Here is a 16210-nt window from a genome sequence, read left to right on the forward strand (position 1 = left end):
GATTTAAAAAGTAGAAGAAAAAAATAAGGCTGATAAGGGTAAAAATTAGTGAAATAGAAAAGAGAAAATGAGAACAACTAAGTCAAAATATGGCTTATTAAAAAAGTAAGGGATAGGGGATAGAAGGAGACAAGTGGGAGGAATAAGAGCAGTTAAGAGGGAGTACTCTAGCAAAGGCAGAAGGTACTTATAAACCAAACTAGGAGTCAAATGGGGCATTACCCCCACTAGTGAAACGATTAAACATAATAGAATATATACTATGCTTTGAAAACGATCTTTAAAAATATATGAAATGGGAAAAAAATTGTTTAAAAGTATTAAAACTGACTCCAGAAGAAATGGAAAAATCTTAATATTCTTGCATTGATTAATTAAATTTAAACATTAATTTAAATATTTCCAACAAAGAAAACAAAGCCTCATACAGCTTTATAATCTAATTCCAAAAAAGCAAGGTCATTACTCCCCAGCCAATTTTATGAGTTTAAGATAACTTAATTTGATACTCAAATGAAATAAGTATATCCTGAGAAAAAAAAGAATTATAAGACCTATGAAGTCTTGAAGCTAACAGTGTTCATTTATATGGCCAAAAAACTGAATTATAATTCAGTCACAGATACGCATATTTAATTGAAATGGGATATTTTTTTCCATTTAAAATCTAATTATGTTTAATTTGTTTATATCCTATGTCTTTTGTATATTTAGATTGCCAGAGTCAATTGCCTAGAACTTTATTTTGTCCTGTTTATAGACTAAAATCTAACTTTCTTGTTAATATGAAGAACTCCTTGAGGTCTGTGCTCAGACTTACTCTTAGTGTTGTCACCTCTTGTTCCTTTATGTGAACCTTAATTATAGTCAGTCACTTTATTCATGTTCCTCAGCTGTGCTCTCCCTAACACTAGGCATTATATGAACGCCTTCTCCTTGCCTTCTGCTTGTTGAATGACTTTTACTATCCAGTTTATGTTCCACTTTCTCTGTGAGGCATTTTACAACCTTCTGAATCTAAATTTCCATAGTAATGAACATTTGTATAGCTCATTTGATCTTTTAGACTTACTTATGTATAGTGAGTAGAGCCTTGAAATGCATAAGCCCTAAGTCCTTCATAAATATAAGTCCTATATAAATTATTACATGTATCAGGACCATTAAAGAGTAAAATGTTCTCCACTGTATGCACTTTTTTATGTGTGTGGCAAGAAACACATAATATTTACCAAAGTATTCACTTTTAAGTGCATGGTTCAGTAGTGTCGAGTGTATTCACATTATTGTTAAACAGATCCCTAGAACTTTTTCATCTTGCGAATCTGAAATTCTATTACCTATTAAGCAACCAACTTTCCTTTTCCCCTCACCCTGTCAATCACCATTCCATTCTCCGTCATCATGTACTTCACTACTCTAGATATCTTATGTAAGTGGGATTACACAGAATTTGTCCTTCTGCGACAGGTTCACTTCACTGAGCACAGTGTCCTCAAGGTTCATCCATGCTGTAGCATATGAAAAGACTTCGCTTTATGCACTTGTTAATTTGTCTAGAGTTTCCATTTTTTTGGAATGATCACTTTCTTAGACATTTCCATTTTTTCACTAATACCTTTATTGTTAGTGATGGGCTTTCATTTATTTGTACTTATGTCAGAGGGGCATTGTCCCTCTTGATCTCTTGAGTATTACTGAGAACAAGAATATTTATAAAGCAGAGACATGGTGCACAGCAGGTATCTGAAATCAGGGACGAATTTTTGCTGATTTACATGTTATTTATTTGTTAAACAGATTTTCTTATACCTACTTGTCAGTGAACACCACTAAAATTTATACCCCAGTAAAATGATCAGTTTAGTCCTGTCATGTATATTTGGGTTCATTTATGGATAGTAAAACATATTTTATGTTTATTTAAATCCATGAACACCAATAATTTGCTTTGTCTCTAATTTAAAATAGTACTAGATCTCCTTCCTTTCATCTTAGTATCTGTATAGTGTCTAAACTTGTGATACGGATAAGCTAGGTGACTAATAAGTTTCTATTTGGAGACTATTTCCCTACTGTGAAAATAATGTTGAAACTGACATAAAAATTATTGCAGTGAGAAATAATATCCTGCAGAAAACACTAAAGACCTAATTATGCATATTGGTCATTTTTCAGTTTCTGAGCCCTGTCAGTCTTCCCCAAGGCTGTGGTGCTTGATCTTTCTGTAGAGAACACCCTGCTTCAAGAGGTTTATAGGACTAGCTTTTTGTTATTTAGGTATCAGCCTAAATATCACTTAATCCAAGGGACCTTAGTTGACCAGTTAATCTAATAACATTGGCCCCTTCCTAGAGTTAACTTTTGTCCACTTACTTTTTGTTTTCCTTATAAGATCTATTGTTAGATTAAGCTATGTTTTTCATTTACATGTTTATCTATTTCTCCTTTCTAGAAGATAAGCTTTATGAAAACAGATTTTTTGTTGTTGTTCGGTTGTTGTTCTACTTCTAATACCAGCACCAAGTAGATAATAAATAGTTGCTGGATTAATAAATGACTGAATGTATATAGTATTAATTATAATATTACATTTTAAAGAATAGTAGAGATTATAGTAAAACGAAGAAATTATATATGTAAAAACACATATAATACACACATATGTATAAATACTTTACATACATATAAAAAATACATATACACAAGATTTCTATTTACCTTTCCAAAAATGCTTAATCTTTTGGAGTCGATGTATGGCTGTTTCAGTAAAAATCTGCAATAAGAAAAAAATACAGTTATATTTTCTTGAGTCAGTGCACATGGGAATTCATTCTGGGCATCCACACACATGCACACATACACACAAAACCCAGAACTCAAACTAGGAATACTTTAGGGGCTGGAGCTCTGTTCATGTTGAAGGATCATAGATTCCAAAATCTTTCTACTCAAAGTGATGATCCAGTTGTTTGCACATCACTTGGCAGGCTGATACAAATGCAGAATTTGGGGCCCCATTCCAGACCTGCTGATCTACATTTTTATAATATCCTAGCCAATTTCTGTGTACTGTTTTAAAGAACCTACTAGATTTCTTGGTCACTCATGCCAGTGTGGGAATGGTATCTGAAAGTTCAAGAATTGTAGTTAACTGGAAAATAACAGGCATTGTAGATTATTGTAAATAAATAATAGAGTGGTTTAATTAAGGTCTCTTCCATTTTTTTTTTTTTTTTTAATAGAGGGAAGGGGGAGATGGAGAGAGAGAATCTTAAGCAGGCGGCTCCATGCCCAGCACAGAAGCCAATGCTGGGCTTAGTCTCACAGCCCTGAGATCATGACCTAAGCTGGAATCTAGAGTTGGACATTTAACTAACTGAAACACCAGGCGCCCTAAGGTCTCTCCCATTTTTTTAAACCCAAAGTACATTTTAATTCCAGAATGGGAAGTATGAAAATCATTTTATTTGGTGCTAAGAGTGAAAAGTACTTAAAAAATGCAATAGTCTCTATGACTAAGTTAGAAAACTGTCCATTCACTGAAGTATAAATCTCCGAATCAGTATTAGTAGTATTAATGTATCTATACTTAGCTTCTGTCATTATAAGAAAAACAGTAGGAAAATATGCACCCACTTACTTAACAGCTGCTATTTGGTCCTTTACTTCCACTGAACCTAACCTTCGATGAATCTCCTGCAAAATTTTCAGGCCCTGGAATCCACTTCCTCTGCCATCAAATCGTGCTGTGATGACATTATCTGTGTCAACAAGTACTGAATCCCAGTCAATATGGAACTTATCTGTAACCAGCTGGCCTCCTGGTTCTTCATCCCTGTAAATACCAACACATTGGACCAAAACAAGAGCAATTGACAATGTGGTAGAAATTTTAGCTTTCACACTTACTATTTAAAAATTTTGGAAAAGACCCATGTGGGCTATTAAAATTTCTGTTAATTCTTGATAATAAACCTGAAAGTATAATGCCCTTTTCCTTTGTAAAATTTCAAATGAAAAGTTCTCTGATGAACTGAAAATATGAAACAAGATTTAAAACTGTTCTAAGAGATTATTTTAACTTATTTTTCAGATGAGAGAAATGAAGGAAAAAACGTCACATTCCATAGGCATTTCTAAAGAGCAATGATCAAGTTGACATACAGGCCCTACTTTATTGAATTTCTTCCAGACAGTGTGTTTTAGAAATGTCTTGCAGATGGTATACAAGGGCTAAAGGATCTGATAGAGATTAGAACCAGTTATGGAGACTAAACAGTTTAACAAGCATTATAAGAACAACAGACCCAAAATGAATTCACTTTTACTAAATTCCACCAAAACTTAATACCTAACTTAATTGCATTTTATCCTCTCCCAGGATTGGAATTTTAAACCAATCACATTGGAATTTCGTGATCTATACTAGTGAGGTAATTACATGTTAAGACCCTTCCCACAGCCATCTTTCCCTTAAGGGAAGGTGACCTGGGCTGAAACAGTCTTTTATTTCCTTTTCCTGAAATCCTTCTGTCCTACCCCATTCCTGCCTATAAAATCCTTCCACTTTGTACAGGTCCTTGGAGCTTCTGTTTGCTAGATGGGATGCTGACCAAATCATGAATCATTGGATGAAGTCAATTAGATCTTTAAAATACTCAATTGAATTTTGTGTCTTAACACAAGAAATGGACAATCCTAAAGAATTTCTGACTCAAAAAGAAATACCGCATTAACATTCCCTGATTTATTTTTTTTTTAATTTATTTATTTATTTTTTTTGGTGGTGGAATTCTCACTAAAGAAAATTTAAGGATACATTGAGGAAAAAATTTTTTTCATAACTAAAGTTAACAACAAGGAAAGAGAGACACATATGTTTGAAAAATTTGAATGCTAGAAGTAAAGAAAGACATACAGGTTATAAAGCGGGAACATTGTCTCTGGAGGGATAAGGTAATACAATTTTAAAAAGTCAGATTACAATGGTACAATGGTATCTTATTTTCTAGAATATAGAGAAGGTAAAAAAGCAGCTTCTCATAAAATACAGATTTTCTAGATCCAAACCTAGAGTTCAAACATGCATTTGTCCCTGTGATAAATTTAAAGAGCATCAAACATGCAATTTTCTGAGAACATCTCCAATTTTCTTTGAGCTGCATAACAGAAATCTTCACCCTATTCAGTCTCCTGTCAAGACACCAAACTTTCTTGACTGCATTATGCAAACGTGTTGCTTAGAAGCACCAGTACATACAGATATCCAAACTAATCCTCATCAACAAGTTTTTAGGTTATCAAATTTGCTGAAGAAAATAACTTCTGGGCCACAAATAGAACTGAACCAGTACAAGGGCTGTGTGAGACCAGTGAGTTCAGGTAGAGAAGGAGGTAGGAATGGGACAAAATAATGGACAACTAAAATTTACTGGATGCTGTTATCAGCTAAATTTTGTCTCTCAAAATCCATATGCTGAATCTCTAACGCCTGCTGCCTCAGAATGTAGCTGTATTTGGAGACAGTGCCATCCCAGTGGTGAGTCAGTTGAAATGAGGACTTTAGGGTTAACCCTAATCCATCTGATTGGTGTCCTTATAAGAGAAAATTGGGACACAACAGAGACCTTAGGGACATGAATCATGTAGAAGAAAAAACCTGTGAAGAGGCAGCAGGAGGGAAACCAACTGCAAGCCAAGGAGGGAGGTTTCAGAAGAAATATAACCTGCTGACACCTTAATCTTAGACTTCTTTTCTCCAGAACTGTGAGAAAATAACATTTCTATTGTTTCGTATGCCCACTTCTGGTAAACTAATACAAATGTCTTTTGTGTATATTATTTTATTTACTATACACTACCAAAATTTATTTAACCTTTCTGAGGAGGAAGGTGTCTTTTGCATGGCTTATTACATGTATTATTATTCCTGTCCTATAAATAAACTGTGCCATGAGAGTGAGTTAATCATGATCTCCCCCCCCTTTCCCTCTAAATCACACAAGTAATGATGATCCCGTAATCCACATCTAAATCTGTTTTGTCCTTCCATGGTGTCTGCAATCTTTAGCTCTTCTTGTAATTTTATTTTTAATTTTAATTTTTTAGTTTTTGCAACATTACCTCTTCCTCAGATTATTGGGAATTGTTACTACACATATCCATGTGCTTGTGCCTAGAATTCTAATTGCCTAGTTCAGAACGAAGTGTGGAGTTGCTATTTTTTCCAGATTCCCAGGTGATACTGATATAACTTGTCTATCATTTGAGAAATAGCATGAATCATTATGCCTGGCACATTATGTGCGAACACAGAAAATGCTGTTGAACTAGATCTTTTCAGGGGAAGTAGACTCATGTGAGGTTTAAAATGGAAGGACCTTAAAAAGCCTTTACTTTATATAAAGACACTATATTTTGAAGTTTGGGGATTTATTGCAAATATTAGAAAGCAAGCCATGATTCATAGAGAATAAGGTATAGTGATTAACTTCAGTTTTTAAGCTGAGTAAAAATATGACTATATGGGTCCCAACTTTACTCTGAGTATAGATAGGCAAGACACTAAAATTCCAAGACTCCGTTTCCTTATCTTTAATAATGGCAAGATACTCTTTGTTTTCCTCAAAGAGTTTTGTATGCATTAAATGACATAATGTATTTGAAAATACTTGGTGTAATACAGAAAGCAGTTTAAGACAATTATTCATGAAACAACAGAAACTGTTATTATTCTTTTGTTTGCAGCCACTGTTGCTTTTTTGAGCATATTTCCTTGCAGTTAGAAATGGAGAACTGTATAAAAGCTTTGGGCAAATTATGCAGAAATTAAACTGGGCAATGTCTATAGATAAAGGTGTTGTGTGGTGTCATATGAGATATTATGTCAGATGGACCAGTGATACCTAAAGACTTATAAGAAAATATAAAAGTATAATCCACAGATTCTTTGGAGTGATGATCAGAGTGCTGTCCATTATTAAAGCAGAATTTTCCACATTTACACACTGGCAGCAGCTCTGAGGTAACACTGTAAAATGTTTTGTTGATATGGAAAATAATAATTCTCCAATTTACTTAAGAACTATTGCATTGTTCACAGCTACTTAATAATGAGTTCAAAGCTAAATTAAGGGTAGACAAAATGTTAATAAGTCAGACATTTTATGGCAGGCAAATACATTATTTTTTAAATACAGTTTTAAATAAAGCACATTTTTCAAACTTAATGATTAATAAATGGTTGTAGATTTTTATAAACAAAAACCTTCAATCCCTTACTCAGGCTTCCAATACCCAGAGGAAAAATACAATTCCACTTCTTTGGTATGTTCTCTAAATGGCCATTTTTAACTTTCAACCTTGTCTTTACAAGTTTTCAATGTTAGAACACACAATAATAGCAATACATTACCAGTTAATGACTTTAACACATTTCTCCATCTAGTTGAGGTTGTTGTTCTTCCTTTTTTGGTGCATGGTACAGGCCTATCTATTTCAAGATGAGTTATGAAAGAACGTGAATTGGTTATGCAGAATTGGTGAGCTTCAATTTATTTGGTTCCTCTTTGTCTTTCTGAGTGTCATCTTCACCTTTTTTTTTAAAGCTCTAAGTGTTTATTATTATTTTTTTAATTTTAATACCAGCATAGTTACCATACAGTGTTATATTAGTCTCAGGTGTACAGTCGTCTTCATCTTTTTTACTATGCTATTTTATTTGACTCTCTCTGTTTCAGAAATCTCTGGGGGCCCATAGAAAGGAGGATGTTTCAAGGTTGGGAGTCGGGACATACGATTTTGTTGAGGGTTGTGGTAAAAGAACAATCTAACCTGTTCTAAGCAATGGAAAGATAGTAGCAACATGAAATGTGTATTTCCTAACACAGGCAGCAAAATCAAATTGATACTAAAGCTTTCTTAGAAGGTAAGGTCTTGGAAGGCAGAGTTCAGGGTATGAGCATATAATATATAAAAAGAAAGATGAGTAAACACAATATGCCATAGTCCTTTAAAATGACAAAACAATCTTTATGACTTAACACCGTGTATTTCAAAACTGAATTCAAGTGAAGACCAACCAGATTGTTCAGACTACATGTTTGGTCAGGTTCCGAAACTGCTATTTAAATTCATGTAAAGAGAGATGAAGACCTACATTTTGTCCTGACTTTGTTAGGGTATGCAGAGTTACCCTGAGTAATTATATTCTGTTTTTATTTTTATTTATTGCTTTTTTGTTACAAAATAGTATGTAGTAAATGGTTAAGATCACATGCAGTACATTTTGAGAAGTCTTTTCCTAACCAGTAAAACTTGGTTACAATAGATGGAAGGAAAATATTTTCGAATGAGTACACTTTCCTTGACTAATCTGCATGGCAGAATTTCTTCTCCTACATGGTAGAGTTTGAAAACTGCTATACTAACGGCTGCATATCTGTCCATTGGGGCATGGAAGGAGGGGCCACAATAGAAGGTGAATTTGACATAGGACATTTGCCTTAAACAGTATTTGTCTTGCCTAAATCTGAAATGTACTTAATAGAAATTTATAGTTATCGTTTAGTTGTAACATGTGAAGTTTGACCTCTTTGAAGCAATACATGCATAGAGATACATACATTGGCTAAGGGCTTCTTGGCTAATTTCTTCCATTTCTCATTTTAAGATCCTTAGATTTCTTCTCATGGATGGATTGTTCTACATGCAGAATAACAGTGACTTTTCTCATATATTTATTTACTGTAACATATGAGAAAGAACATTTTTTTTTTTCCTGTCAGAGAACTGTTTCTTGTCCACATCCAATCTTCTTCCATTAGGAATATAACTAATATCTGCAACTTTCTGATCCATGCTTTGTTTACAGTATAATTTTTGGTTGATTATCTTTTTTTTTTTTTTTTTTTTTCTGAGTTACAGGGAAGTGTTTAATATGGTCAGGATTAATTAAGCTTCTCCCTAGACCCTTTCTTACACTGGCAAAGCCTGCGTTTCTGGTGGTGGTTATGATAAGGCCTACCTGATAATACATACAAATTTAGGTTTATCTACCAAATTCTATTACTCTTCAATACTTGTGTTCATATACTTGCATTCTTAGGTACTGTTCAATGTTAAACCTTTTAGAAAAATTGCATTAATCCACTGGGATTAGGGATTATAGGAATGTGGGGTGCCACTCCTGAAAAGGGTACAGGTGGTATGATGATAGGACCAGACTGAGTTGAGCCCAGGTCCAGTGGCTTTAGACAATTTAGATAATTTCTGACCCTTAGTATAACAACAGTCAAGTTTTTTTTTTTTTTTTCTTTAAGGGAAAATCAGTTGCATTAAAAATGTTCTACTTTTCACAGTGGGTGGGTCTTTCAGTTATTTCAGAATAAAAGGATGTGTATATGTAGACATTTTTTTTGTGTGTGTGTACCTGATTTCTTTCCACACATAGTCATGTGTATTTGTGTGTCTGCATATAATATGTGTGTCCCAGTATGTGTAAATTCTCTCTTCTCCTGCTTCCACAAACAGATAATTCTTCTGGCACCAAAAAAAAAAAAAAAAAAAAAACAAGAGAATCTTACCCTGGTATATTTTTCTGGATTGTAAAACTTGTGACATTGAAATCAGGTCTTTTAAGTCATTTTTTTTCCAGTAGGTTTTCTTTATATTCAAAAAACTATTGAAACAAGTAATTTAATGCGTTTTCTTGATCAGCATTTGGATCTCTGATTTGGGAGGCTATTTTTCTTTAGTAAAATGGGATCTTTTTTATCCTTCCCCTACTTCTCTACTCAATCTCCCCCCTTTCCTCCTGTTTTTTAATAGAATAGGCTTCCTCATATCAGGGTCAGTTTCTGTCTACTAAAGGTATTTTTCCTTGTTTTGAAAGGAATTCAGTCAGATTTTGTTCTTGGATTTCTCTTGATCAAAAGCCAGAGAATGCATCCTTAGTATGATACAAAAACTGCATAACAATTAATCATTAGAGCAATGAAGAAAAAGCAGAATCCAGTTCATTAAATCAAGTTATTTCTATTGTTGTAGGAAGCCAAAAAATGAAAAGCTTATCAGAACGCAGGTTGAGACACTGAACAGCATGGATATTAATGAGCCAGCTATAAAACTCAAAAATGGACTGTTAGTATTATCCACACAAAATTAACCTCAGGATAAACATCTTAGCCCATGAAAATATTGGAAGAGAACCAACAGAAAAGGGCCTCAGGGATATCTCACAGAAATTGTGCAATAAAATGGGGGCAAGTTCCAATCTCCTAATCATCTCTGCTGTCAGAGTCTTACTACATTAATTCTTATCCATTGGCCAGTTTCCATTTGGGATAATTTCTAACAGAGTGGCTGAGGAGATAGAGAAGGGAGTTTGGTGATATTTACTTTCAGTTGCTGGGAATGACTATATCATCACTGAGGTAGACCAGCATTTGATCCACTTCTTTGGATCTCTTTAGAGAGGGTCACAGTCAAAAGAAAGTTTATTGGCACATTGCATACACATATCAAGAACAGGAGAATTGGCCTTATTCTTGATGTGTATGTAACTGTTACATAAATCTCCTATACAGCAGGTCTGCTTTAGATATTATAATACAAAATAGTCTACATGTTGGGTTAACAAACATAGGAATTTCCCAGATGAAAATAGAACAAAGCAGGTGTATCTTAAAAAGAGAAGCAGTTGACAATCTCCTTAACAGTGTCCTATTTCTTCATTTTCTAATGGAGAATACGATTCAGCATGGGACTCTTGCGAATGTTAACATTGAGGCAAGCAATACATGGGCTTTGTATCAGGGATTTCAGTGGATTCCTAATATAGGAATGGATGATAATTACATACAAACTTTGAATCTGCATGTTATCCTCAGTAGGGCATCATTCACCTTCAGTAATTCTTGGTGGTTATATGATACTTTTTTTTCTTCTAACTATAGAATCTGGATCCTAGAAGTCAGTTTATCAACTGAAAAATATGGTGATACTTATCTTAGCTTTATGCATCAATTAAATAGAAATAATAATAACTATAGTGCTAACTATGGACAATTAGTAGAAGAACCATTTTACAGTTTAGTAAACCGAGACACAGGTAAAGCAACTGTAAATCACAGGTGAATATCCCAGATCTTTGAAAGAACACAATTATTAAAGTAGACCTTAGCAAAATATTAATTTACTATCTTTGACATATAAATAATTACATTCTTAAAAAGAATTTAGAATTCTTATCTGGAATAAAGAAATTAAGATTTTGAAAGTCTTTTTTTTTTTTTTTTAAACTAAGTTCTAACTCTGGGCCTTTTCCTGAACTTATACCATATCTTTTGAATGCTTTTAGGGATAAAAGTAGTAAAAGTCCAGAAATGTACCTTTTGGCTAAGCTTTCACCTCTTGGTAGATGTCTGACAAGTGACACTCTACCAACCGCTTCTGATTACAATGTCTGCCCTATTGTACTCATTGGACTATGAGAAAAAAACCTAAAATAATGTATAAGTGTTGTCTTGTAAACTGCATGATATATAGATGATATTTCCATGAATATACACATATATTAAGATTTATATGTACATATTTATATAACTTTTTATACTTTTAATTCTTAAAGATACAGTAAGTTCTGTTTAACATGTGTTCATTTGGTATATTTCATGTGATGGATTAAAAAGATGATGCCATAGATGTCACTGTGGTTTTTGCACAGCTTTTCCAAAGACAGTAATATTTGGAGGTAGTCAGGGACACACTTTTTTACAATGTAAGGGAAAACTCTAGCAATATATTAAGACCTCAAGAAAAAAAAATTGAAAATCAGTAGAAGCACCTTGATTTAGGGCAAGTTATGAATGGCACAGTAGCTCTCAAAATTACTGGGTCCTTCTGTGTGAACTGAGGGTTTCATTTATAGAGGCTGCAAAGACATGGACTAGAATGAGCAGTGAATGAAGAAGGGTGCATGTAGAGTGGGTTTATAATTTTGATAAAAATAATATAAAAATAGCTAGAAGAGAATGCCCTCAAAGAGGAAGTGCAAATACCCACTTCCATGCTGGAAAAAAAAAAAACAGTAATTTTAGGTAAAAATGTTATTTATGATTTAACCCTACAAATATTTTAATAGGCATATTACCATTTAAATATGGTTTTGTCCAAAAAGTTTAATAGTTTTGAATTTCTTCACCTGTCTCATTTCTCCTGATGCCCTGTAAATTTTAGTGTGTGATTTTGTATAATACTTGTTTCTCATGAATACACATGTGATGTTATGAGAGAAAGACCTTTGCTTCTGGCAGAGCTTCTCATTGTTATTAACAACCCTTAACTCTGCTTTGCCTATATGCTACATAGCCTTATATGAGGTATAGTACAGTGTTTAATATTTAAAGCAAATAGGAAGAAAAGAGAATCCTCAAATAATATGGCATTGATGTACTCTAACTTGGGGTTTTGTTGGATTACCAAGGGAGAAAGCACAGTATCTCTGCATCTCTAGTTTAGATTTTCAGAGACATGTTTAATTACTAACATATTTAATATTTTATCATGGATTTTAGAAAAAAATCCTAAAACCAGGAAAAAAGTGATTAAATATAGGTATATCCTTACATTTATGACCCGATATATGACCACTGAAACTTTAAAAACAGAGTAAATTAGCAAGTATTTCTTACGAAAAGCGTTTAGTAGCATACTTTTAAATACAAAACACACTTGTAGGTTTTAAACAACATCATTCATATGAAATCATTAATATCTGAATTAGGAAAGAAAGAGAGCTAAAATGGTATAAATATGAAAGTCATAGAAGTGATTTTATATATTTCTCTCCCTCTGTAGATCTGTCAATTTAAAAGAATCATCAAAGAGAATATGATAACTTCTGCATTATATACACATTTTCTGTAAATTCAGAGTTTTTTTCCTGTGGCACCTTCTCAAGACATCAGCCTTTGAGTGTGTACACTTTTAAATAGTACTAAGAAGTTAATACTGACATTTACGATGCATTATCTCTAGACTGTGAAAGAACAAGGTCCAGTTTGTTCAAGAAAAATATGAAACACAATGATCACCTCTCCCCTTCCATTACCTAGGTTAAATGCCACTGTCTTTTCTTAATCATTTCATCTGCATCAGTGTGGGTGAATTTTTCATCTACTTAAATGTGGAGGATTAAAAAAAATGAGAAAAATCAGAAAATTAAAATTTAAGTCTTGACCCATATTACATGGAAAGCAGTAGTAATCACTCTTTGAGGCAGGTACTAGCTATCTCTCTTGTCCATATACATTCAATATATGTGCTAGTTTTGTAAGAAACTGAGAGTGAAATAGATACCTATTTGGCATGAACATGTGGAAGATCAAATAATGCTAGCAAAGTTTTAGAATATATGTGTCTTTACTCTTGGGAAACAAAAACTTCTGTGACAATCTCTTCCATTCAAAAGTATATGAATCCACAGAGTAAATGATGGGCGTAAAGACTTTTCAGAAAGTGAACATTTAATTAGAATTTGGAATTTTATGAAATAGTCTGGGTGAGAATTCATGTGGAATATCTAGGAACTTAATCATGATTCCTATAATAATTATTTTATACCAATGCATTAATTTGGTTCAGGTAGAAAAGGTTACATTCTAGAGATTACTATAAATTTAAGTGGGAAGAAAAACAAATATCTAAGAATTTGGTTGTAGTGAAGTCTTGATTCAGGTCAGCATTTTTATAATTTTCCAATAATAATTTTGCAATGGGCTATGCAACAAGACAGAATTGAGTAATAAAAGGAGCAGCTTTTTGATCCAAAAAAGAAATAAATTAAAACTTCTAAGTTCCAATCCTAATTTTGTCCTGCTTATAATTTTTGAGATAATATACATGGCATATTTTAGTCACAGTTTCCTTGTGTTAAATGAAGACAATGATATTTATCTTGCATGTTTTCTGTAAGGTTTAAAGGCAGCATCTGCACATCCTTAAAATGATGTCCCTTATCCAGTAAATCATCTTATTATTTTACGATGCTCAATAAGCAAATGTTAAAGAGAAACATTGAAAAGATAACATGACAATCAATCATTATTGGGCATTATCCAGAAAGATTATTAGAGAAATGAGAAATGGACCTCACATTTTTCTGGGTGGGAAACCACAGGGCAGGGAAACTGATTCATTCAAATGCTGAATTTAAACACATTATAAACCCTCAAATCATTTATATCTTCCTCATTCCCTATCTTGGTTGAATTCATTCCCAATGATTAACCCAGGGTTGATTGATTTGTTTGACATTCATTCAGTCAGTCAGTCAGTCAGTCAGTCGGTAAGTCAGTCAATATTTCCTGAACATTATCAATACAAAAGCAGTTCTTATAAACAAGGAGTCTACAGTTAACAGAAGAGACAGCAAAGCAAATACTGTAATCTGGTGTGGTTATATAATATAACAGAGATGTGCATAGAATTTGAAGAAATACATCTTACAGTGTTAAGGAGAAGTTTTCCAGTTGATTAAAAAAAAGGGGGGGGGTTTACTGGAAGGCTGTGGGGAAAAAAAAAGGAATGATTGAGAAGCTAGTATTTTCCTGAATAAAGCAGGTTTTTTTTGTTTGTTTTTTCAGTATCTGGAGACTAGTAGATCTCTATTAGGGGGTAGGTGGAGTCAGATTAAATCAGAAGAGCCATATTTTCAGATATGAATCACACAAAGTTCACCCTAGCATCAGAGTGGAAAAACAACTAAACAAAGAGCAACAAACTACAGAAAGGAAAGTGTAGGTGGAGAGCAGGGTGGCAGATTGGAATTGACTCATCCAAATGTGGTGTCTGCCTGTACAGGGCTTCAGAAGAAGTGTGGGCTCTTGGACAACCCCATTGGTTCAGAGATGAAGGCAAGACACTGCAGTCCTATGAGCATGATGTTATTCAAAATTTTAAACAATATCCATATTGTTTGTTGAAAGTATATTTATGAAAAAAAGTAATGTTATCTTGATTGTTGGACATGAGTGGCTGGATAATTTCACTCGCTACGTATGTGTCAATTAATTATATCCTGCTACTTAACAGAATAATCATACAGAAAAAGCTGATGAACAGCTCACTTCCATTTAGATGACCAAGTTGTAGTACTCTGATATGCATGGCATTGAACGAATGCTGAAAGTATCTAGATAAAAATGAATCATGATCTCCAGTTAGAATGTCTTAGTGGCAAAACTAATGGTGACCCTCTTCATCTGCTTTCTGGATATCACCCATTTATTCACTGAACATGTATTTTAACTCTTACTGCAAAAGCTAACTGCAATGAGACATATGGAATACGTAAATATTTTAACATTTCTATTTTAAGATGCTGAAATATTCCATAAGCCATTCTATAAATTATTTTTCTCAATAGTCACTTCTAGACTAGATTTTCCTCCAGAGGTCTTGGTCAAAAATCTAGTGGGAGTCAGAAATTTCCTAATAAGCCTATAAAAACATCCTCATAAAAATTATCACTAGAAAAATGACAATATGACTGATACGGTTCAAGATAATATGGAGGGCCTTTGGACAGAAAGCTGTGGCCCCAGAAGGAAACACAGATTTGGAATTGTAATAAGATACAGAAGGACAGATGGGGGTGAAAGTAAGTTTCAGGAGCATAAGATTTGATGGGTGACCATAAATTTATTAGGATTTCAAGGAAGATGGATTCAGGAAGAAGAAACAAAGTCATAGAAGCATGCCAGAGTTTGCTGCATTCTGGAAATTAACTTGTTTCACAGTCGCCACCCAGAGTTAGACCTTTGTTAAGTGTAGCGTTGATATGTTGAACATGAAAGAGTAGAAAATAGGAAGAGATAATGGTTTCTTGGCACTGAACGAAACCCCCCAGCTCCATACTGCTTCTCTTCATGGATACAGCAAACAAACAACCTTTCATTTTTAATTAACACTACATCTGTCTAGATTGTCTCCTATCAGGTTCTAGGCATTTTAGGTTCATATAAACATCTGTCACTGTAGGCTTTCTCCCATGTAGTCTATAGTCTTGCACCATAAAAGAATGACAGATTAGTAAGTTTTCATAGGGTTCCTCTATGTGTGCCAGGCATTATGGAGACACACTTAGCAAATCTAAAAAATGATTATAGATTTCAAGATGCTTGCAATCTATTTATCTCCCCCCCAC

The 16210-nt window shown here is 33.7% G+C and overlaps 1 protein-coding gene across 1 annotated transcript in view; it reads right to left on the reverse strand.

The window, feature by feature from the left end:
- The window catches only part of DPP10 (dipeptidyl peptidase like 10), a 143149-nt gene that overhangs the window by 12425 nt on the left and 114514 nt on the right, over window positions 1-16210 (reverse strand). Inside the window, exons 14-15 of the mRNA XM_026510117.4 lie at window positions 3644-3838; window positions 2722-2776 (exon numbers count right to left, since the gene is read on the reverse strand). Of these exons, the coding sequence (XP_026365902.2) occupies window positions 2722-2776; window positions 3644-3838 (250 nt within the window). The remainder of the gene's footprint in view (window positions 1-2721; window positions 2777-3643; window positions 3839-16210) is intronic.

The sequence above is a fragment of the Ursus arctos genome, unplaced genomic scaffold, assembly GCF_023065955.2.
Source record: "Ursus arctos isolate Adak ecotype North America unplaced genomic scaffold, UrsArc2.0 scaffold_1, whole genome shotgun sequence".
Classification (NCBI taxonomy): domain Eukaryota; kingdom Metazoa; phylum Chordata; class Mammalia; order Carnivora; family Ursidae; genus Ursus; species Ursus arctos.